Here is a 23,480-nt window from a genome sequence, read left to right as displayed (position 1 = left end):
TTAGTTTCTGCTGCATATCAAAGTGAATCAGCTGTACATATACACATATCCCCATATCCCCTCCCTCTTGAGCCTCCCTCCCATCCTCCCTATCCCACCCCTCTAGCTGGTCGCAAAGCACCAAGCTGATCTCCCTGTGCTATGCGGCTGCTTCCCACTAGCTATCTGTTTTACATCGGGTAGTGTATATATGTCAGTGCTATTCTCTCACTTTGTCCCAGCTTCCCCTTCCTCCTCCCCTCCATGTCCTCCAGTCCATTCTCTACATCTGTGTCTTTATTCCTGTCCTGCCCCTAGGTTCATCAGAACCATTTTTTTTTCTTAGATTCCATATATATGTGTTAACATACGGTATTTGTTTTTCTCCTGACTTACTTCACCTTGTATGACAGACTCTAGGTCCATCCACCTCACTACAAATAACTCAATTTCGTTTCTTTTTATGGCTGAGGAATATTCCATTGCATCCATGTCCCACATCTTCTTTATCCATTCATCTGTCTATGGACACTTAGGTTGCTTCCATGTCCTGGCTACTGTAAATAGTGCTGCAGTGAACATTGTGGTACATGACTCTTTTTGAATTATGGTTTTCTCAGGGTATATGCCCAGTAGGGGTATTGCTGGGTCGTATGGTAGTTCTACTTTTAGTTTTTTGAGGAACCTCCATACTGTTCTCCATAATGACTGTATCAATTTACATTCCCACCAACAGTGCAAGAGGGTTCCCTTTTCTGCACACCCTCTTCAGCATTTATTGTTTGTAGATTTTTTGATGATGGCCATTCTGACAGTGTGAGGTGATACCTCATTGTGGTTTTGATTTGCATTTCTCTAATGATTAGTGATGTTGAGCATTCTTTCATGTGTTTGTTGGCAAACTGTATGTCTTCTTTGGAGAAATGTCTATTTAGGTCTTCCACCCATTTTTGGATTGGGTTGTTTGTTGATATTGAGCTGCATGAGCTGCTTGTATATTTTGGACATTAAGCCTTTGTCAGTTGCTTCGTTTGCAAATATTTTCTCCCATTCTGAGGGTTGTCTTTTCATCTTGTTTATTGTTTCCTTAAGGCAGCAAATACTTTTAAAGAGAACAATGTAAAAAGAAAAAAAAGCATTTCCCCATTATTTATAATTCCCCATCGTTATTTATTATTGGTATTTATAGCTCCCCATTGCCTTTTAAGGAAGGAGAATCCTTATCACAGGATGGCCCCTTGTTTAGCAGAGTTAGTATCAGGTTTAAGTGCTCTGCTGAAGGGTTGAGAGATTTGAGGAGACGGGGATCTGGGCACACTGGCGGTGAATGATCATTGGTAAAATGAATGGACAGACTGGGGGGGACAGGTGGTGCAGAGAGGCTTTGAGGGACTGTGCTCTGGAAAGCGTGATGCTAAACCTCAGCTCTTTCCTCTACAACATCTTCAGTAAAACTGATGCCACTCACAGATACTTCAGGTACAAGTAATCAAGACTGGCTGGAGCCCAGGGTTCATATAGGGGCAGTTGATGATGTCAAAAAGGTAAACCTCAGTTTCAAATGCAGGGAAATGTGGAGAGGTTTGGAGCCTTTCATAAATTGTTGATATTAATTTTATCATCACCATTATTTACTTTTAACAGAAAGAGTTATTTATTTTTAAGTAACTTTGGAAACAATTATTTTAGAGCTAACCTGATTTCCAACGTCAGGATACATCAATGTTGGGGAATGCCAATCACCCTCAGTAAAAAGGAAGAGGAAGACTGATCTCAAAGTGAGAGGTGCTGAAACTTTTGCATGAGTTGCATGGGGCAAAAAAGAGGATTCCCTGTACATGTGATTTATATACACATTATGCACATCTATTCAATGGCCCAAATAGAATATGATATATGTGGACAATTAGGACTTTGTCTTAGTGTAAACATCAGCCAGTCATTCAATTACATGCCAATAAGACAGAAGGAAAAAGAACAATTATATCATCTTATTCATTGTCTTTATAGGTCAAGGCATATTCTCTTGACTCTGAAATGGCTTTTTAATCTTTTTTAAAGACTGAAGGTCAAGATTGATATATTCAACTACCACTATAATTAAAATTGGTCTCATGGTAGAAATTATTTCCTTTCTAGAACTGTTTAAGAAAGTGATTTAAAAATAGAATACTATAATGCTTTATGATTTATAAAGCTTTTTTACATTAATTCTCATTTGATCTTCACAACTTTGTGAAACAGCAAAGGCAAGCAATATTATCTCCTTTTCACAGATCAGAAAATTGAGGCTCTCTGGGATTGGGGGACTTTCTTGAGATTACATAGGTGTTAACTATGAGATTGGAATCCAAGGTTTATCACTCTGAGTTCAACAGTATTTCCATTTTATACAAATATAACAAGAATATAAATCAAGAGGAAATATCACTGTTTTTAATGAAATTATCTTCTGAGGGGTGGCTTGTAAAATTAAAATTTGCTACATGATTTACTGTTAACAAGATTTACTTTCCAATAGGAAAGGGTTTACATATGATTAATAAGCATTACTTGAAAATGATTTCAAAGTGATCAACTTACAAAGCAACAAAAACTTTTGAATGAATAGTTAAATTTTACTCATCATAAAAACAGTTATATAATGATTGAATTTTCTTGTTAATACAGGTTGTTCTATTAACCTCACCAGTTAACACTTTCTTGGAGAAACAGCATTTTTGTTTCCTTGTGAAAGAATAGTAAATTCTTTAGAGAAACCCAATGAAGAGAATACACTTAAGACTGGAAATTTCCTTTGGGGTAATTTTTCTCCTGAACTGTAAGACTTGATATTTTGTTTGCATTTGAGATCAAGTAAGACAGAAACAATTTCTACTTGGTGGCTTGTTCAGAAAAAGTATCTGTGACTGCTGACATGAGCATGTGACCAGCGCCCTTATACCTGTTAGAAATGACCACCTCCTGGTGTGTGTGTGTTGGGTGGCGGGGGACTTCTATAGCAAGTACTTCAACCAGGAACACAAAGGAAACAAACCCTTTCACTTTACATGTAGTCTATATAATCACAACCCAGGTTTTTCTCCAAGAGTGGTCCTAGACACTTGTTAGAATTATCTGGGCACTTGTTAGCAATGCAAAACAACAACAACTAAAAACCAAAAAAAAAGAATGGACACTGCATTCCGGTGGCTCATATCTGTATTGCTAGTGGTTTGATCTCTTCTTCAATTTGTCCAAAGCAGCGCTTTTCAGAAAGTAAGGTGTAACCCATTAGTAGGTTATGAAATCAATTATCCTGACCAGCATTTTTTAAAAATTAAAGAAATCAAATAGAGTAGAAAATACTCAAATGTCCTGGCACACTGTACAGGTAAGTATTGTTTCCTGGAACTTTGGTTTTAGTCCTCTGTCTATGAATGTATATATGTATATAATAGTCACGTGTGTATATATAGATGTATACTCATGAATGTATGCATATATGTATGTGTATGAGTACTGGGCCACAAAGTAAAGGTATTTCTCATTGTAGATTGTGGCCATCAAACTTTGAATGCCCTGCACAAAGCAGTTAAATCAGTTCCCTTCTAGTAACTGGATCCCTTCTAAGGATCTACAGGTGTCTCTTGGGCCCACGTGTCCCTGCAATGCAGATAGAAACAGCTCACTGAGGATAAAGCTGTGAATATGATACCGCTCTGTAAGTTGTATATTCAAGTGATATAGAAATCAACATATGAATCTATTACTCCACAGCAATATTAAAAAGAAGCTTAACTCAGATATTCAGGACGGGTTGTTCTTTTAACTCTTAAAAAAATTAAAAATGCCCAGAAAACACACCTAGCCAGCTTTGCTTTTCATCTCCTCTTGAATAAAAGCTAAGACAAAATCTTAATCTTATACACTAAGCATTTAGAGCAAAGAAGGCTTAGGTCTTGCAAACGCTTAACTACATGAAATATTTTTTACTCACTGATAATTTTATGACATCTAGAGAAAAAAATTTTAATCATTATGCTTTCAGCCTGAAGTTTTGGCAATTTTATACCACCTAAAGCTATTTTGAAATATTGATAAGAAAAAAACATATAGAGAAGATACCTGCATGAACTGAATGTGTTCTGAGAACATTTGGTTTAACCAGGTGAACTGAAACCAAGACTGTTGTATCGGGCTTCCACTGATTATTCTGTAAAGCCTACATCCCTCCACCGTCACCAGGACTTTGTGAAACTGGCATTACTGATGTGTGACAATAAAACTAATTTTGAGATATCAACTGTATAAGCACTCAGGGCTACAATTACCCTTCAGGAATCTGCTGGGTTAGGATTAAGTGATAGGATTTAAGGCCAAGTTGATATTTTCAAATTTAAGATTTCAAATCTGCCTTTTGCAGATTATTCTGAGTACCAAGAACATTTTCACTTTGTATTTAGTTCATATAATCACTAAAACAGAGGTTTTCTCAAAGTGTAATTCTGGATCAGCATTACCAGAGTCACCAGGTGCTTATAAGAAATGCACATCTTGGGTCCTTCTCCACACTGAATCAAAAGCCTTGGGGGTGGGGTCCAGCCGTGCATTTAATCAATGCTCCACACATAATGTACACTCAAGTTTGAGAACACTGCACTAAAACATAATCAAATTTATTTTCTTTGCCAGGGTTAGACTGCAATTAATACTTCAGGGAGAATAAGTAGGGAGGTAACAGGCATTCCTAAAATGGCCCTTGCTAACTCTGTATAAAGGGTGGTTTTAAAGTTTATTATATAGATTTTTGCTATTTTCATTCTTTTTCATTCTCTTGCTATCCAATCCTACCCAGCATTTAGACAATTTTGCAGTTTAGGTTAGTAACATAATCAGAAGATAAGCACAATTTTCGTGAATCTAAAATTAATCAATTTACAACATATTAACATTTGTGATTTAAAAAATAATGTGATGAGAAAGAAAATGAAACTAACCACTTAAAAGAAGTCTGGGGGCTATTTGTGTATTTCTATTTTTGCCTTGGAGGATTAGGTACCTTTCAGTGATGAAATTAGCTCCATTACTCATATTGTAAACCTTTATATTCATAGAAGCACAGTGGCTGGTCAATAGTGATTGCTCAATAAATGTTTGAGAGAGTGAGTGACTCTAAGTACATGAATATACCAAACATTCACCTTCACCCCAAAATACTGAATAAGAATGGCTCTAGAAATCTTTACTAAATTTAATGCGCATTTTCATTCTCTAAACTTTCAACAGTCTAATAAAGAAGAACTTTTTCTGAAACCTAGGATCAAGGTTTAACTTGAATCATGATACCTCATAGACAATCTTTATACTGGGCACATAAAGAAAGGGTTGTTTCAGTTACATGCATTTGGATAGCATGACCAAATAGATACACTTTATAATCATTAAGAGCTTGACTAAGATTTTTTAAAATAATAAATCACTTTTTTTGAATAGAAAATATATTCACATGCCTCCCACCTTTTTTTCCTTCATTCCTTCTTCTAGAGATATCTTTGTACTTACATAAGCATATAGAAATGTATATTTCTATTTAAATGCACACGTGCGCCATGTGCACGCATGCGTGCGCGTGCACACACACGCACACACACACACACACACACACACACACATTACTCCTTGCTTTTTCATTTAACAATATATTTGGAGATCTTTCCACATCTATCTATCTATCTACACACATGCAAACACATACACACACTGCCTCACTCTTTTTAATGGCCGTACAAAATTCCACTGAATGGACAAATGCACTAAAATGTATTTAACTATTTCTCTGCTGATAGACAATTAGGATTCTTCCAATCTTTTTCTAATACAAATAACTCTACAATGAATATAGTTGTTTATGCAGCATTTCACATATGTAAGAGTATCATCAGTGGATTAAATTCCTAGAAGTACTCTCTGAGTCAGCGGCTATGTGTATTTTCAATCTTTTTTTTTTTTTTGTATTTTCAATCTTAATAAAAATTTCCTTATTGCTCTCCAATCCTGTACCAATTTAGTACTATCAACAATGAGACTGCCTGTTTCTTTACACCTTTGCCAAGGTTTACTAACTTTTTAACTTTGCCTGTGTGAGAGATGAAAAATGGTATCTCTTTGTAGTTTAATTTTCATTTCCTTTTCAGTGAACTGCTTCTTCAAATGCCTTCCTCATTTTGGTCTCTTTTTTTCTGAAGGATTTCTATGAGTGGTCTATATATTAAACGAATTCATGCTTTGAATATAACATTTCAAAACTTTATGCGAGGTTGTTGTTTCACTGTTGCCTTTTGTTGCTGTGGTTTCTGTCATATGGAATGTTTTTACTTTTATATAGTTGATCACATCAGCATTTTTTTTTGTAGGATCTGAATTTTACATCATGTTTCCCCACTATAACAGAATAATAATAAAAAAATTTTCCATCCAAGTGAAATTAATTTTTATATAAGGAGCAATGTATGGAACCAATCTAATTTTCTTTTAAAAATAGTTATCCAGCTATCCCAAGCATTATTTATCAATAATATCATTTCTCTATTGACAGCCAATGCCACATTTGTCATATGTTGTATTCTTATATGCGTTTGGCCTATAGTCTATTACTGGCCTATACTGGTCTATTCATGTGCCTAGACAATTCTGTTTTAATTATTAATTTTATATATGTTTGAACAACTGGTAGGGCTGTTTATGTCCCACAACACGCATCATTATTTTTCTTTTTATACAACTTTCTTCACTATTCTTGTATGTTTATTTATGTAAACAGTCTTTCTTATAAAAGAAAAAAATCTATTGGTATCTTGATTAGGATCATATCAAAATTTTTAAGTTAATTTAGGGAGATTCAAAATGTTTGATACTGAAACTTCTCTTTCAATTATTCAAGCTTCTTTTTTTGTCCCTTAGGAACTTAAAAAGTTTATTCAGTAGCTGGATCTTGCACATATATTGTTAGTTTACTGCCTGGCATATTTTGAGTTTATTATAAATGAGATCTTTGCTTACATTATATTCTAGCTACTGTCAATTGTATTTAGAAAAGCTATTGATTTCTTTGTATATTAATTTTGTACTAACTCACTTTACTAAATTCTCTTATTATTGGTTCTAGTTTTTCATTTGATTCTCTATGATTTTTATCAGGTACACAATCATATCATCTGCGAATTCTGACCTCTTTACCTCCTTCCTAATTTTGTATTTCCTTTTCTTGTCTAACTGCATCTTTCCTATAATTTTGAAAGGACAATTAAAAATCACATCTTCCTTTCTCACAAGGCAGATGGGAAAAGTTACTAAAACTTATAGGGGGTAAATTTAAAATAAATGAGTTAAATTATTTTAACTTTCTACAGCTAGATTACAAAATCCCTAGCCCATGAAATTTTGGGGCACCAACAGTTATAATTTTTAAAAAGCTAGACTTTAAGAGAAAACAATTCCATAGCCAACAAATACAACTGTAGCTATGCATACTGAGAAAGTGGTAACAAAATCACATGCTTTTGGAGGATGTACTCATAAACATGGGAACATGGAGAAACTCCCTTTCATTTGAGAATTGATAATTGGTCATAGGCATCGTTTAGAATTTTCCCTCATTAAAATAAAAGACATGGGCCAGTGGAACAGGCAGTATTAAATTTTATGGGTCTAATACTGACTCACATGTAACTCACAGATGACAGTATATTTTAATTTGCCACCAATACATTTCATATTTTATCTGGATCATCTAGCTTCCATAAATGAAACATTAGTGATTTTTTTCCTTCAAAATCTACAGTAGTTTCAAACTAGTAAATTAACTGGCAATTTGATTTATAAATATAAGGATCAAGTTAAAGTTATACAACAGGTCACCTGGAACATAGTTTACTTCCATATTTATAAGTAGAATTTACAAACATCATTAAACCTTCCTAATCTAGATTTTAGATGGAATAGAATCTAGCCATTTCTGCATGTTGTAACACACCTGTGGTTCTGAAATGCTGTTTCAGTATGAAATAGCTAAAAATTAAAACAACTCATTGTATTTTGCTTTAGAAGGGAATCCATCAGCTATGCTCAGGAGGAGCTGAAGGCCCCTGTCATTCTGTTTGTCTTAACCTTCTAGTTTATCAAGATTTCTAGGAGTAGAATGTCTTACAGCCTTAGCCATAAAATTACTGCCTCTAGATCTTATCAGCTTCAAGGCTGGAGCAGTGTGAAACTGACTGACAGCTGAATGGAATATAGATGAAGCAATGGAGACTACAAGTCATTCAAAGTCCCATTTTATTAAGTGCTTTGAAAATGAGGTCCCAGAACCTTCAGTCAATTTAGGATTTAGTGCAGAAAGCAGAAGATTCGTGGTACTCTCTCTGAGGAGTTTTATCTGAGAGCTCAGGTTGGCCTAGGGAAAATGGGACACAGGAAAACAGAAAATACTAAGATCATAATGGACATACATACTTCTGCCAAAATAAGTGGAGAAAGTAGTTTTGCTTGACTTTCATTTTCAAATCATTCAGGCTAACTGTAAAGCTAAGAAAATTATTTAAAATAGAAATTTATTATTTCTGTAATATGTAATATATAAAATAACTGTGATTTATGCATAACATCACATTTCTAACAAAAAATTTCTTCCAAGCATATCTTTATATATGACAATTAAAGAGAAATTTTTGTCTTACGTGACTATGTTGCTTTTCTATCTCTATATAGTCATAACAAGTAATCCAACATTATTTTAACATTTTTTACCCTTTGGTAAGAAGAATGGGCAGTTCAGCTCCTTCTAATATAGTCATTTCCCCATAAATATAAAGAAGCCCTTCAAGTATTGATGTAAAAAAAAATCTCTGACACACACTGTTAGGTGGAAAAAAAAGCAAGATTCAGTATTTTTGTTACTATTCGTAAAAAAATTTAAAAATGCTAATGCGAGGAAAAGAGAGACATTCTGCTTGTACATTCAGAGAATATCTCCAGAGTGATACTCAAAGAACTTGATAACTTTGATTGCCTCTAAGGAGAAGAACTGAGGAACAGAAATGAGAGGGACACTGCATTATGTACTTTCTTTTATCTTTTGAATTGTGCTACTTAAGAATGTATAACTAATTCACATAAATAAATTCATAAAAACTTTACATGCAAACCCAAGGATAAAGAAATAAAAGCATCTACAATTATTGAATGAATTCTTAACTTTCTATAAATTATATAAGATAGGCCAAACTTTTACTTATATAGCAGTAGATGGACATTGAAATTTTCCTCCAAACAATTGAAAAAAATTAAAGTATTTTTCATTAATCAAAAAAGGTAGAGATATGAACAATATTAGCTTCAACACATTTTCCTTGTGCCCTTTGGTGGGATCTAATTTTAGCAAGAGCCATTTAACATATATAATTACTAAATGTATATACAGAAAAGTAGAAAATTAGCTTTCATATCACAGTCTCAAAAATGATTAATGTAATCTAATTTAGTTAGTTTTCTTATCAAGAAGAAAAACAACTCCATAAATAACCATCTCATTATAAGAATTCAAATGTTATTTTATGGAGGAATGAATAAATTAAATTTCTTATAGCAAATGGCTTATTATTATATAGTCTGGTATAGATAAACTATGTTGTGATAAATACAAAAATATCACTAACTACAATCATAAATTTTTGATTCTCAAATGCAAAATGTGTTCCGGTTCCAAAATTCTAAAATTCTAAAAAAAATATGGTTATATGAAAAATAATGATGAAAAATAAATTAGAGTTTAAAATGAATAAAGACACATAAGGAACACTATGGAGATGTATTTGAAGGAAGATCAAGGCATAATGAGTTCAGATATGACTGTAGTCAACTCTTCTACCCTAATGTCCATGTTCTCCTGAAATGTTAACAATAAATAGATCCCTAGCATTAATTTAATGAAATGTAAAATGTTTATTTACTCAAATAGTAACTTAGCTGGTCATACCCAGTGATTTTCCAATAAAAAATGTTACATAATCTTTCTGAAAATTCTTATTTAATACTATCAGCAGGAAATGCCTTTTAAATGTGTATAAGTTTATACTTATATTTAAATAAATAAAAAAATATATACATACATACATATTTAATAATTTATACATGGACTCCATTGACCAAATAAAAGAGCACAGTAAAAGGAGAAAAAGTATTTTGACCAAATCTGAATATTGGTAGCTTGTACCATAATATATTCATCAAATAAAATTTAATATGTTACCATAATAATCTTTTGAAAACTTCTGAAATTTCTATGTACCTTGAAAACTGAAACATTTTACAATGCATACCAAAAATGAAATACTAAAACATGTTTATGTAAAATATTTTTTCACTTAAGGTTATAAAACTAAAGTAAATCATATGCTCAAATAAAAATTCTCCATTAATGTAAATAAAGATCCTTCTATTATAAGAAAGATGGTTTTATATTGACTATTAGACTAGGTAACAAAATATTTCAAGTGCTGATCATTTATTTTTCTTAGTAGTGGCTTCAATTTCAAATCATCTCTTTTTACTGATTTATCCTGAGAAGTTGGTTTGCACATTGGAGTAAACCTCTTTGTGGCAGAAAGTTATTCCTAATAAATTTAAGTGAAAGTATTTCTATATAGACAGAGGTCAAATGTAAGAGACAGCAAAGGCAATTATTCTGGGAACCAGAGCAGGAAACCTTGGTAACCAGAAACCGCGTAAAGGTATTAGGTTTGTGCTGTTCCCGAGCCCTCAAATTTAACTAGTTTCACATCAACTGAATTAACTGACTATACATTCCACTTATTATAGGCTCTTAAGGCACAGCCCAATTGACTACTACTGTCAGGAATTCTGGCAATAGTAGAGGCTACTCCTACCCAGTTAGCTGCATCAGGCATGCTATGGGTGATAGGTTGAACACAGAAGAACAGTCAGAAAAACTGAATTTATATGGCACAGTCTGGCTCAACGTTTGGAAAGAAATGGCTTGCATCTCGACTAACAGGTTCTTAGAGACTGTGCTCATAGACGTTCTTTTTATGGTTCTACAGTGAATGAAAAAGGTACATGAAAATAAGCAAATCTCCTTTAATGACATGGCACCTACCAAAAAATCTAGAGTTTCAGGAGTCTAAACAACTGTAATACATGGCACAAATTTTCTAGCATTTGGCAAGAGGAGGATGGGAGGAAATCTTAAATAGGTGTCATAGCACTTAAACTTTGTTAACTTTACTATAGGACAGATGTGAAACTGTACAGAATCACCACCTCACTGTGAATGAAGCAGATGAAGATCTTCAGCACGATTGAAGGGGGATCTAAATCAAATATAAACTGTGGTAATAAATGTAAGGTAATAATTACTAGCAGATGTATATTTAGATAATATGTATCTATCATATGTCACTATCATGTGCTTTGATGAGAATACCTTATGATTTTTCCATGCAAAAGTTCTCTCTTTATTTCACTTTTAAACTCCTTTTGCTAAAAAGGAAATTTTCTTGTAAAAATGAAAACAAAAAACCATCCTTAACAGAACCTTAAATATTAATGCCTTTTTAAAAGGGTGAATTAATATGTGCAACTGACACTTAGGAATTGATTTTTTAAAAATAGTTCTCCCACTATTCTCAGCTGTTATAAGTCAGTTATTTTGTGTTAATTTACCAATTAATATAATAAAAATTGCACCAAATTTGTGTAATGGATAACTTAAGGAGTCATGTCATTTTTCACACTCTATACAGAAAAACAAACAAAAAAATCAAGCTATAAAATTCATCCTGCTAATGTTTGTACCTATATATACATGACCTGGAATAATCAATTTAGTTAACTCAATGATAGCACTAGTAAATTTAGTAAACCCATATCTAGTTCATGAGGATGTTTAACAGATAGCTAAAATTCAGTGTGAAGGCAAGTTATCAGTGCCTGGGGAAGGTGAAGCAGGAGAGGGGTGGGGATGGAGCGCTGGTAAGCCAGCATGAGAGAGGGTATATGAAACGAAAGTGGGAAAGGACTCTTCCTCCCCATTTTTTCCAGTTTTCCTAAGGCCTTGGTAAGTGGCAAGTACTTCCCTTTCCACTGAAAATCACTTTCTGGATGGCCTGTATCAGGAGCATTATACAGTACTGGTACCTAATCTACCCCTTTTCCTTTTATGGTAAAGATACAGTTATTTTACATCTAGAACATTTTACAATTTGTTGGTAAATATTATGCTTTTAAAGCTGAGAGGATATTAGGAAATCATTTAGTCTAACTAACCCCTTATTTTATTGACAGGGGAACTGAGGTCCAGAGAAGCTATGATTTAGTTTCTAATCTACATAAATATACTGCTGTGACTAAAAGGTTTAGAAATGGTGTATTTAGTGTTATCAAAAGCAAGAGAGAAATGGGCATTAGAAATGCTTCAAAAATACAAAGAAAAAATGACAAAAAAAGAACTCTCCAGTTAGAATGGTTAGTTACCTCTTCTGATGTTACCAGAAAATAGTGAATTAAAAATAAGGGCTTGAAAAAATGGATTAGGGAAAAGATACTAAATGATGAAAGTATGAACACATGCAATCATTACAAACAGAAAAAAGTATATACAAAATACTTACCAAGTACCTATTATATCATGAAGAAAATCCACAAAATGAAAAATGTAAAGCCTCTCATATAATTATTTTCTACTCAATTTGTTTCTATTTCATTATAACAAACTATATGGTAGGATTATGGAAAAGGGGTACATGCACTTAATTCAAATCCCCAGGCCCCTTTTATATGAAACATCTAGAAAATCAATTCCATTTCTACTTTAGCTAGGTGGTTCTAAATGATTATTCTGCCTATGCTTAGTTGAGGTAAAAATGTAAAGGCCAGGTTACAGAGTTTGAGGATATCAAATTCCGCATAGGTTCTTATTACTATTTCTATTACAGCATTTTAGCACATTAAGATATCTTGTGTCAAAATAAATATATTTATTAAATATTAAAAATTTGAAAACTCAAATATGTGGTTGTGTTCCTAAGATATTATTTGCTCATACCTATGATCAGAGCCAATATAAATGCTTTTCATTGGAATCACCTAGATCAGTGCTTCCCAAAGTGTCCCTCTGGTAGAATGCAAAATGACTTTACATATGGCATATGGGTAAACATTTTTAATTTTACTATTTAAGTACGGATTTTAACATATATTAGAAAAAATTACACACTAAAACTGCACAGCACATTGTTGCTCCAGCCCAGTGTTTTGGATTTTTTCTCTCTAAAGAGAAAAATGTATGATAGAGGCTATCAAGAACCTAAATTAAACAAATAAAAACTCAAATACTTACTGTCGCTGGGGAAGCCCGAGTGGTATGTGTCACTGAGTGACCAGAATTCTCCATTGAATTGCCAATCAGATAGGTTCCTCCAGAGCTGCTGATGAGTTGTCCTCCCGTGACGCCCATCTGAATCCCACCAGTGCCCACCATACTGTGGGATGAGACCACGGTAGTCACCTGTGCAGAACTCCCTTGAGTATCAAAGTAATTCCCTCCAGTGTTTTGGCTGTACATCTGCGTTTCTGTGTAAGGATAAGTTGTTGTTCGGCTTTAGAAGAAGAAGAAAAAAGAAAGAAATTTATTTATATCATCTTATTCATTTTTTTCTAGTGTGAATATATGTTTAAAATATATCAGCTTAGCCTTTGGAACATGGTGAGTTTTTGTATTTTATATGAAACTTCATTCCCAGAAATAGTTGGGTTTACTTTCCAAACTAAAGGTACATTTCTTTTTTTTTTTTTTTGCGGTACGCGGGCCTCTCACTGTTGTGGCCTCTCCTGTTGCGGAGAACAGGCTCCAGACGCGCAGGCTCAGCGGCCATGGCTCACGGACCCAGCCGCTCCACGGCATGTGGGATCTTCCCGGACCGGGGCACGAACCCGTGTCCCCTGCATCGGCAGGCGGACTCTCAACCACTGTGCCACCATGGAAGCCCAGGTACATTTCTTTATAAGTACCTTAACACTTTTCTGTACTTTAGAGCTTTTGCTTGTATACCGGTGCCTACCTCCAACATATAAATAAGCTCAGGTCTCTTTCCTCCAAGAAGTCCTGCTGCGTGACTTCTTAAATTTCTTACAAAACTTCCTGCAAATCCCAGTTTTAGGAAAGCTGGGATCCAGAATGACTGGGGGCTGCAAGTCAGCTCCTCACGCTACTTCACACTCCTGGGTGACTTGCAGTAAACCTAAGGTAGCTAGCATGGATCTTTTTCTCGCCACCATAAGGATCTCGAGCAAAGATTTCACTTACCATGGGCCCTAGATCCCTAACTCTTTCTTTTTCTTTACACTCAAGGTTCTCCTTGATGTGATGACTATGCCACCTCATGTCCTCACTTTCCGCTTCCCAACAACTGCAGTCCAGCTTCTGCCCTTAGCCTTTCACTGAAAGTGCTTTTAATAAGGTCACTTGTGAGCACATCTAAATACCAAGCTAAAAGGCTGCTGTCAGTCCTCATCTTTCTTGACCTATCTGCAGTATAATATTGTTGACCACGCCATGTTGCCCTTTCCCTCCTGGTTCTGTTCTGATTAAGCAGCTTGTTCGACTGATTTATTTTTAATATTCAATTGACTATAACTTACATTTTAACATAACTTTTATTTTTACTTGCAAGTAGTATAAGCTCACAAGAAGTTGCAAAAATAGTAAAGAGGTATAAAATACTTTATTTAAAAACTTAAATATCAAATTAAAATTCCCAGTTTTTTGGTCATTCTCTTCAACACCACACTCCAGAGCTAGGCAGTACTGACAATTCGGTGTAGATATTTGCAGGCATTTTCTATGTGCAAGGTCTTTCTGTTTTAACCTCTCTTGTTCATTAGTTTCTATGACATATTTTTTTACCTTTTACTTTTTTTAACCACTATGTTTCGAGAGCTTTTGGAGGCTCCATTTTTCTGGCACATTAAATACTGGTAATTTCTGAGGTCTCCATTTTCAGCTCTTATTTTTCTCTCACATTTATTCGGACCACATACCTTTATCGTATACTACCTGACGATATACATGCTCATAAGTTGATAGCTCCATTTTCTAGTTACACTTTAAGAGTTTTAAATCTAGGTTTCTTTAACAGCCACCTGGTTATCTCTGTTAGGGAACCCCATGATATATGGGAAGTCTCAAATGTAAAATTGAACATATGCCTAAAAGGGAATTCTTTCTCTCTTGCTCTTTTTCCTATATTCCCCCTCTCAGCAGAGGGCAGCACCACAACCCTCAGCTTTGGAAATTACTGCTGACTTTCCATGCTCAGATTGACATCAGTCACTAAATCCTACTAATTTTACCTTCTAAATAATTCTCCAATTCTCCTTTCCATTCTTGTACTCACTTGCCTTAACTCATAATGTTCTCCATTATAACTGCCTTCTAATTAGTTTTCCTTCCTCTATTCGGGCTCTCTTCCAATCTATCTTCACTTTGCTGCCAGGAGAATTTTTCTAAAATGCAAATATGAAAATAAAGCTTTTCATAAAAACCTTTCCATGATTCTCTCTTGCCTTCGGAAGTAATTCACAACCCTTGACCTGCCTTATAAGAACCATCAGAGCCGATGCCTGCATGATCTCTGGACTTGATACCAGTCATGTCTTCAAGTGCTTTCTTTGCTTACACCACACTGACCTTTTTGCTGGTCCCTGTAACGTGCCATCTTCTCTTGCCTCCCTGCTATATCTCATGTTTTCCTCTGTCTAGAAGGCGTTTACATTTTTCTTCAGCTCTCTTCTTTTGTCTAAATCACCCTTAAACTCTCAGTTCAAGCATCACCTTATCTCAGAATTACTTTTCCGGACCCTTTGCCCTCTGTGGCCACTCCTCACAGGCCTGTTACGTTTTGTTCTCTGTACTTTCCTAACACCTTGTGCATACCTGAAATACAGCTCTCCATATACTGTTACTTTCCTCATGTATTCATACTCCCATGAAATTATGTTTTATTCCCATATGTACCCTCAACACTTAACACAGTTGCAGCTACACAGTGGGCACACTAACCAACAAAGAGAATATGATTCTGTTTGAAAGTACATTTGACATAATGGTGACTTCTGTAAATTTCTAAAACATAAATCCTTCTTTTGTTTTGTTAAACCAAACAAATTGGTTAGCACAATTGAGAAATTGTGCTAAACTATTTCAAGATTGTTCTGTATTATTTAAAACAGGTCATTTTAACCCATTACAAATTAATTTGTAATGTAATTGCTAACGTAAATTTTAGTAAAATAATTAGAGTGCTCCAAAACTATTCCACACTGGGTAAAGTTACTGCTTTCCAGGAAGAGCCACCACAGATCGATGTACAAATTTTAGTTTGGGGTGGTGACAGAAGCAACTCCATAGAGAACGTTTTTTTATAGATAGAAAAATGCCATTTAAAATACACAGTTCTTCTCATTATTGTTGTATTTCCCAGCTGGATACCTCATTTATGTATTTCTTTCATTATATATTTATTTAATAAAATAAAACAGCCATGTTGATTTCAAATTTAGATGAAAAGAAAAGTGAGGTCATTTTAATTTATGTCTGCTAAATATGATAATGATCCTATTTAGCTGTTTTTAAAATAACACAATCTGATGTTAGTATTTAAGTATAACCAAGTAAGGTGTACACATAGATATAGGGCAATAAATACTTTGACAGGTGCAGGAAATGGTGTCAGCTTTCCTTTCCATAGTCCAAACAAAATGTTTAAGCATGCTCCACAGTAGTAAGTTGATTTTATAAATAAATCATGTAATAATGGCTATTAATAGCTAATAGTTACTGATCATTTACTACATAACAGGCACCATTTTATGTACTTTTCAGGAATTAACTCATTTAATCTTCATTACAACTTTCTGAGATGGGTACTGTTATAATTTCTATTTCCACAGACAAGGTGAATACTTGAAGTTTGGATAGGTTAAATAGCTTTATCCAAATCACACAGCTGGTAAAAAATAGATTTGGAATCTGCACTTAGCCCATGCTCCCAACCATTCTGTCACATAAAAAGAACTTAACTTTTTACATATGTCAATGGTATGTGTGAATGACTACTGAGGAACAGTCCCAAAAGCTGGTATAGGGAACATATGGACTTTCTGTTGCTATTTGGGAGTTCCTTACACCTTAGTTAACTGTTTACTAACACCCCACTACTCTCCTCTCTTACTCAGAATGGAATCTGCAGAAGATGTACTTGCAATGGTAAAGAAATGGAGATGGAAAAGGCGAGACTATTTTGGAGGATACTTACCATTGCACACTTAGATTTCAGAAGTTCTATGATCATGGAAGTTGCAACTCTAAGAGAAACATTCCACGGGGTTTAAATCACTCCATCTTTGGGGTATGACTCCTTTATATAATTAGTCCTCAGTGAACAACAGTAATGTAAACAAATGTATCACAGATATATAAAATCTGTATCTATAGCCCTCAAGTCAGCATAAAAATATGGCAGCAAAGAGCTTTGATTTTCATACTTCCCCCTAGCTGGAGATGATTCATTAGCTAAAAAATGAGCAAAGAACAGGATAAGAGTGAAAGTCACTAAAGAGTATGCCTAATCCATAAATTATGCTCATTACTCAATCATAACCCATGGGACGGAGGAGAAGGCTTGAATAAACACACACTGGGGTAAAGACTGGTAATTTCTAGGGGAAAAAAGACACAATTATATTAGGAAATGAAGTGTCACAAATTGTTGCTGAATTTGTCTCTGACACTTACACACTTGCAGTGGGGAAGAGAGGAGACTTTTAAACACTGGATTGGGTAATAGAGGCAGACCATAATATCCTTAGTCATTGTTCTTCAAGGGTAAGAAGATAAGTATTAACGCATTTGTTGGAGGCCTGTCTGGAGCCAGAGTCAGAGTCAGGCACAGATAATTCCTAAACATCTTTTCAGTTCTAAATGTTCTAAGCTCCTGAGTAAATACTGGAGAGATTTTGTTTTAAAAAAAAAGGCACCACCAACAAAAACAAACCCTTCTTTCTTTCTAGGTACTAGAAATAATAACTCTTTAATTCTGATACCTAGGATCAACTTGTCTTTCATACTGCTAGAATGAATACATATGAGATATTGCTTGCACACTATTTCCCCAGAAATTTCCAAGACATACATTTGAGAAAAGTACTCAATTTTTGGCATATCAGATTGAAAGCAGCTAACTATTTCCACACTGTACACTACTGAAACAGCTAAATTCCCAAGCAATTCTGTGCACAGTTGAAAGATGCTGCTGTGTTCTTTTTGTTTGTTCTTTACTGATTGCCTCAGACCGTTATGAAAATAATGTGTCACATTATTCTATAGCAGAAGAGAAATCTTTCCATTGTTCTGCATATGTATCCAGTAATGAATGTAAACACATAGATATGTGCATACTTGCTGACAGACGCTTCTTCATAGCTGACTCTATTATCAGGTTCTATGTAAATGTCAGGACTCTGATCCATTGAATTCAGTAAATTAGTGCTGTCTGCATCCTATCATGCCTTAGCATATACCTTGACTAAGCATGACCCTGAATATTCCCTGCTTGCTTATTCGCTAGGATGATTATGTATGTCAATTTATTTTAGTTACAACCAATTTTTCTGTTTTCTTTATCTTCAGGTGTCTTATCCACAAGTCCAGATGTATAATATCTCTAAATTATGTGTTTTGTATTTTACCTAGGTCTTGAATATCCTCTCACCAATAAGCTAGTCAACTGCAAAATCAAGCAATGGTATGAAAATGGCAAATTAAGAAAATAAAATACCTTGCAAATTTCACACCATAAAATTTATTATGAAGATAGAATATAGTAATGTTGATCATTATAATATCTTACATTGGTACAATGTTTTATTGCTTTCAGGCTATTCTGTGCACATTCTTTTAACAAATATTTACTGAGCATGTATTCTGGCACCTGGAAAAAAGGAACATGACCTCTACAGTCATAAGGGCTGCATAACATAAGGGGCAGGTGGTCAAAAATAAGAAAGGAAATAAGATCATTAGACATTTTCTTAAACCTATGAAAGAGAAAAATAGAATATTAAAGTGTGCATATTAGATCAACTAGTCAAGGAACGTTACCTCTGAAGAAGAGATATTTAGGTTGAAACTGAAGGATAAAAAGAAGTCAGTCCTATGGAAAACAGGAAGAAAAATATATCAGGAAGATATAGTGTGGCATGTGCAAAAGCCATGACACAGGAAAGATCCTCGTATTTAGGAAGGAACTAGAAGTCTAGAATGGTTGGTTAAAATGAATGAGAAGGACATTAGAAACAATGAGGTTTAAAAAGTAGATAAAAACTAAACATGTAAGTAGTGTAAACAAATTTTTTAAACTGTGGGTCATGATCCACAATTTAATGGGTCACACACACTAGCATTAAAAAAAGAAAGAGACTATAGTAGACCAGACAACATCAGAACGTATCACACCTAGTAAGGATAAGAATTATCTTGAGAAACTTTGTTTCTGTCATATGCATATATGGTGTGTGTGTGCATGTGTATATTTATCTGAGTATAAAAATGTACATCTAATTTTTTCAATGTGGATGGTTGTTTAAAAAGCTTAAAGACATCATTATGGACTATGGCAAGAAGTTTGGATGTTATTTTAAGCTGGGATAGGAGTTTAAGGAAGCTAAGGTACAGGGAGGTAAGGGAATGTTCCAGACAGAGAAACAACCTAAAGGAAGGCCTGAGGTCAGAGAGGTAACAGGAAACCATGAGGAAAGGGAGTAGCAAACAGGGCACAATGCTACAGATAAGCCATGTAAGATGATTCTGAAACATGTTCATTAGATATAATGAGAGGAGGTAATCTTATTGTAAGGTGTTTCCATGTAGTGCTAGCAAATATATGTCTGATTGGACTAGACTGAGGATATAAGTAACTAAAGGCAGCCACAATGAATCAGTTTTAAATATTTTCAAAAAGTTTGGGAGCTAGGAGAATTTGGGAACTGGGAGAACTGTTGTTAGAGATAGCGGCAGCAATGGCCAACAGCATTTGAGATGATTGTGGTCGTGTGGTGTCCTTATTGGACAACTTCTGGGGTGTGTTTTTGCCTTTGGTCTGGCTGCTGTCTAACAATGCTTGTACCTGTCTTTTTTCAGCTTGATTCTTCAGACTTCCTAGAAATTCTGAGTCACAAATATCTTTCAATAAATTCATTGTTTTGCTTAAATAAGCCAGACTTGGTTTCTGCTGCTTGAAACCAAGAACTCTTAAAAGAGTTTTTCATTGTGAAGTTTTTATGGGAGTCACCAAAGCCCTGCAGAGAAGTAGCTAGATTATTTGGAATCTTCAACAAATTGCAGTCTTGTGGTATGTAATATCTGGTTGTCTAACATGCACTACTTTTTTGAGTTTTGACATAGATCATTTCTTGAATGCTCTAAGTCAGACTGAAGGCAGAAGGTACATCAGAGTGGTGACATGTCCATTTTGTGCAAGACACCAAAGGGGAAAACAGTAATTCAGAAAGGAATTCAAGTGACATAACATAAGAGACTATTACCTAAGAATCAAAAACAATAAATTAAAGTAATAAAATACTAGAATCACTAATGAAACACTTGATTTAAATTCAGAAGACATACTTATTTCTGCTAATTTCAACTGCTAAAATAGGTAAAAAATAAAAGCATTTATCGAGTTGTTGCCACAACAGCTACAGAGGAAATGCAAGAATGAATTATTAAAATGCAATAATAATCCTTGCAATAACTAATTGAGCTTTTTCATTCATATGTAGTATTTTTAATATTATATATGTTGATAATGTACAGAGTACTGAAATCATAACTTTAAATTATCATTACATAAAGATATTTGGACATTTACACTTTACTGTGTATTTCAATTCTTCATTTGTATATTGTAAAGTAGTGGTTCTCACACTTTAGTGCACATCAGAACACCTGAAGGGTTTGTTAAAACACAGATTGCTAGGCTCCATTCCCCGAATTCCTGATTCAGTAGAACAGGGCTAGGGAACCAAAACTGGCATTTCTAACAAGGTTGGCGTTTCTCAGATGAGGTACATGCTGCTGATCTGAGGAACACACTTAGAGAACCACTGTACTAGAGGATAATAAAAATGTGAAGACCAACTTTCACAGGAGTAAGGAAAAAAAGTGCTATTTCACAACTATTAGTGCTTTTAGTTTATTTGAGTTTTTTAAAAAGTCAAAGTCCACAGTTATAAAAGAAGTTTTATATTCTGTGGCAGTTATCCATGAAAGCATTACCAAAATTTCTGTTCACTGCTATAATGGTTTTTGAAGCATACCAAAAAGGTGCACATAATAAGTACATATAGAGGTCATCTGCCCTGACAACAGAAGTCAGGGAAGTAGATATAGACTTAAATCAACTTTGGCAGGAATGACATCATAAAAGATTTTGATCCAGAGTTACTGGTCTAAATTTACAAATAAGAAAAACTAGGCTGGATCATATGGTAGTTCTATTTTTAATTTTTTGAAGCACTTCCATACTGTTTTTCATAATGCCTGTACTAACTTACATTCCCACCAATCGTGCACAAGAGTTTCTTTTTCTCCACATTCTCTCCAACACTTACTTCTTATTCAGCCATTTGCAACAACATGGATGAACCTTGAGGGCATTATGCTAAGTGAAGTAAGTCAGACAGAGAAAGACAAGTATTGTATGATATCACTTATATGTGGAATATTAAAAATCAAACTCATTGGTGAAGCAAGTCAGAAAGAGAAAAACAAATATCGTTTATTAACGCATATATGTGGAATCTAGAAAAATGGTACAGATGAACCTATTTGCAGGGCAGGAACAGAGACGCAGATGTAGAGAGTGAACATGTGGACACGGGGGCGCAGGGTCGTGGGGGGTGGGATGAATTGAGAAATTGGGGTTGACATAAATACACTACCATGTGTAAAACAGATAGCTAGTGGGAACCTGCTGTATAGTGCAGGGAGCTCAGCTTGGTGCTCTGTGGTGACCTAGAGGGGTGGAATGGGGGTGGGGGGGTGGGAGGGAGGTCCAAGAGGGAGGGGATATATGTATACATACAGCTGATTCACTTCGTTGCACAGCAGAAACTAACACAACATTGTAAAGCAACTATACTCCAATTTTAAAAAAATCAAATTAATTGAAACAGAGAGCAGAATGGCGCAGGGGCTGGGAGGTGGGAGAAATGGGGAGATATTGGTCAAAGGGTAAAAACTTTGGGTTACAAGATGAATAAGTTCTGGGGATCTAATGTACAGCTTAGTGACTATAGTTAATAATACTGTATTGTATACTTGAAAAAAAAAGAAAAGAAGAACTGAGCAACCATATACATACACATAAGCTCAAAAAAATTGTACTAGAATAAAAAAGCTGGAAAAAAAGGTATGTTAATACTATGTTAGCAGCATCTCAATTCAGTTCCATTCATTTCTCCTTGTATATTTAAAACTACCAAGTAATCTGCTCCTGTGTCTCACCTGTCATCAAATGCTATTCTTTATTCAATTCATTCAACACATACAGATTGAGCACCTATCATATACGACTGTTGTAGGTATGAGAGAGAGAATGGGGAGCAAACAAACAAGGTACTGGGCCCACATGACAGTTACATTCTAGTGGGGAAAAGACAGATATTAGATAAGTTAAAAGTAGATAGTGGAGAATGACAGATAGTCGTAAGTGTTGTGGAAGAAATGTCTCTGTTAGAAACAATAAGGAAACTTAGGGCACAAAAAAACTGTTTGGCCAATAATAAGACTGAGGAGGATCCAATAACAGAGGAAGAAAACAGAAGAATATAAAGTCAAAGAAGACAAAGAATCAAGGATAGAGTGGCTGACTAGTTGATTGCTAGAGATTTACAAAAGTTAATCTAGAAGAATGTCTATTAGATTTAACAAATGGAGGTCTTCAATGACTTTGATAACAGCAATTTCACTGTAATGTGGAGAAAAAAGCCAGCTTGGAAGAGAGTGAAGAATATGAGGTTAATCCTAAGAGGATTCACTACAAAGGAACAGAGAAACCAGGTACTTGTTAGAGATGGATATGTTATCAAGTGGGACTTTCAAAAATGGATAAACGCAGCTAAAGCATGTGTGTATGTTGTTGAGGCCAACCCAGGTGCTAAGTCCAGGCAAACAGGTGGTATGCCCCATACCCAAAGTTAGGCACACTGCTGGACTCGGGCAGTTTGGGACCTCAGAGCATTCCCTGGAGGCGAGTCTATTCGTCTGACTCCTTCTGAGGGCCAGACTAAGATTTGTTGGATTTGTCCCCTCCAAAACCTTCTGGCCATTACAAAGCTCAACCCTTGTGAACCAGCCTTCAACTCCATATAGCTGGGGGATCTAC

At 34.9% G+C, this 23,480-nt stretch overlaps 1 protein-coding gene across 3 annotated transcripts in view; it reads right to left on the bottom strand.

Annotated features, from left to right (window-relative positions):
• Positions 1-23,480, bottom strand: part of RFX3 (regulatory factor X3) — a 288,511-nt gene that overhangs the window by 79,306 nt on the left and 185,725 nt on the right. For all 3 annotated transcript variants that reach the window (XM_049711842.1, XM_004286226.3, XM_004286227.3), the window contains one exon: positions 13,376-13,634. In XM_049711842.1, coding sequence (XP_049567799.1) covers positions 13,376-13,634 — 259 coding nt within the window. The remainder of the gene's footprint in view (positions 1-13,375; positions 13,635-23,480) is intronic.

Source organism: Orcinus orca, chromosome 6, assembly GCF_937001465.1.
Source record: "Orcinus orca chromosome 6, mOrcOrc1.1, whole genome shotgun sequence".
In the NCBI taxonomy this organism is placed as follows: Eukaryota; Metazoa; Chordata; class Mammalia; order Artiodactyla; family Delphinidae; genus Orcinus; species Orcinus orca.
The sequence above is the reverse complement of the archived record's forward strand: the minus strand, read 5'-3'. Positions and strand labels throughout refer to the sequence as shown.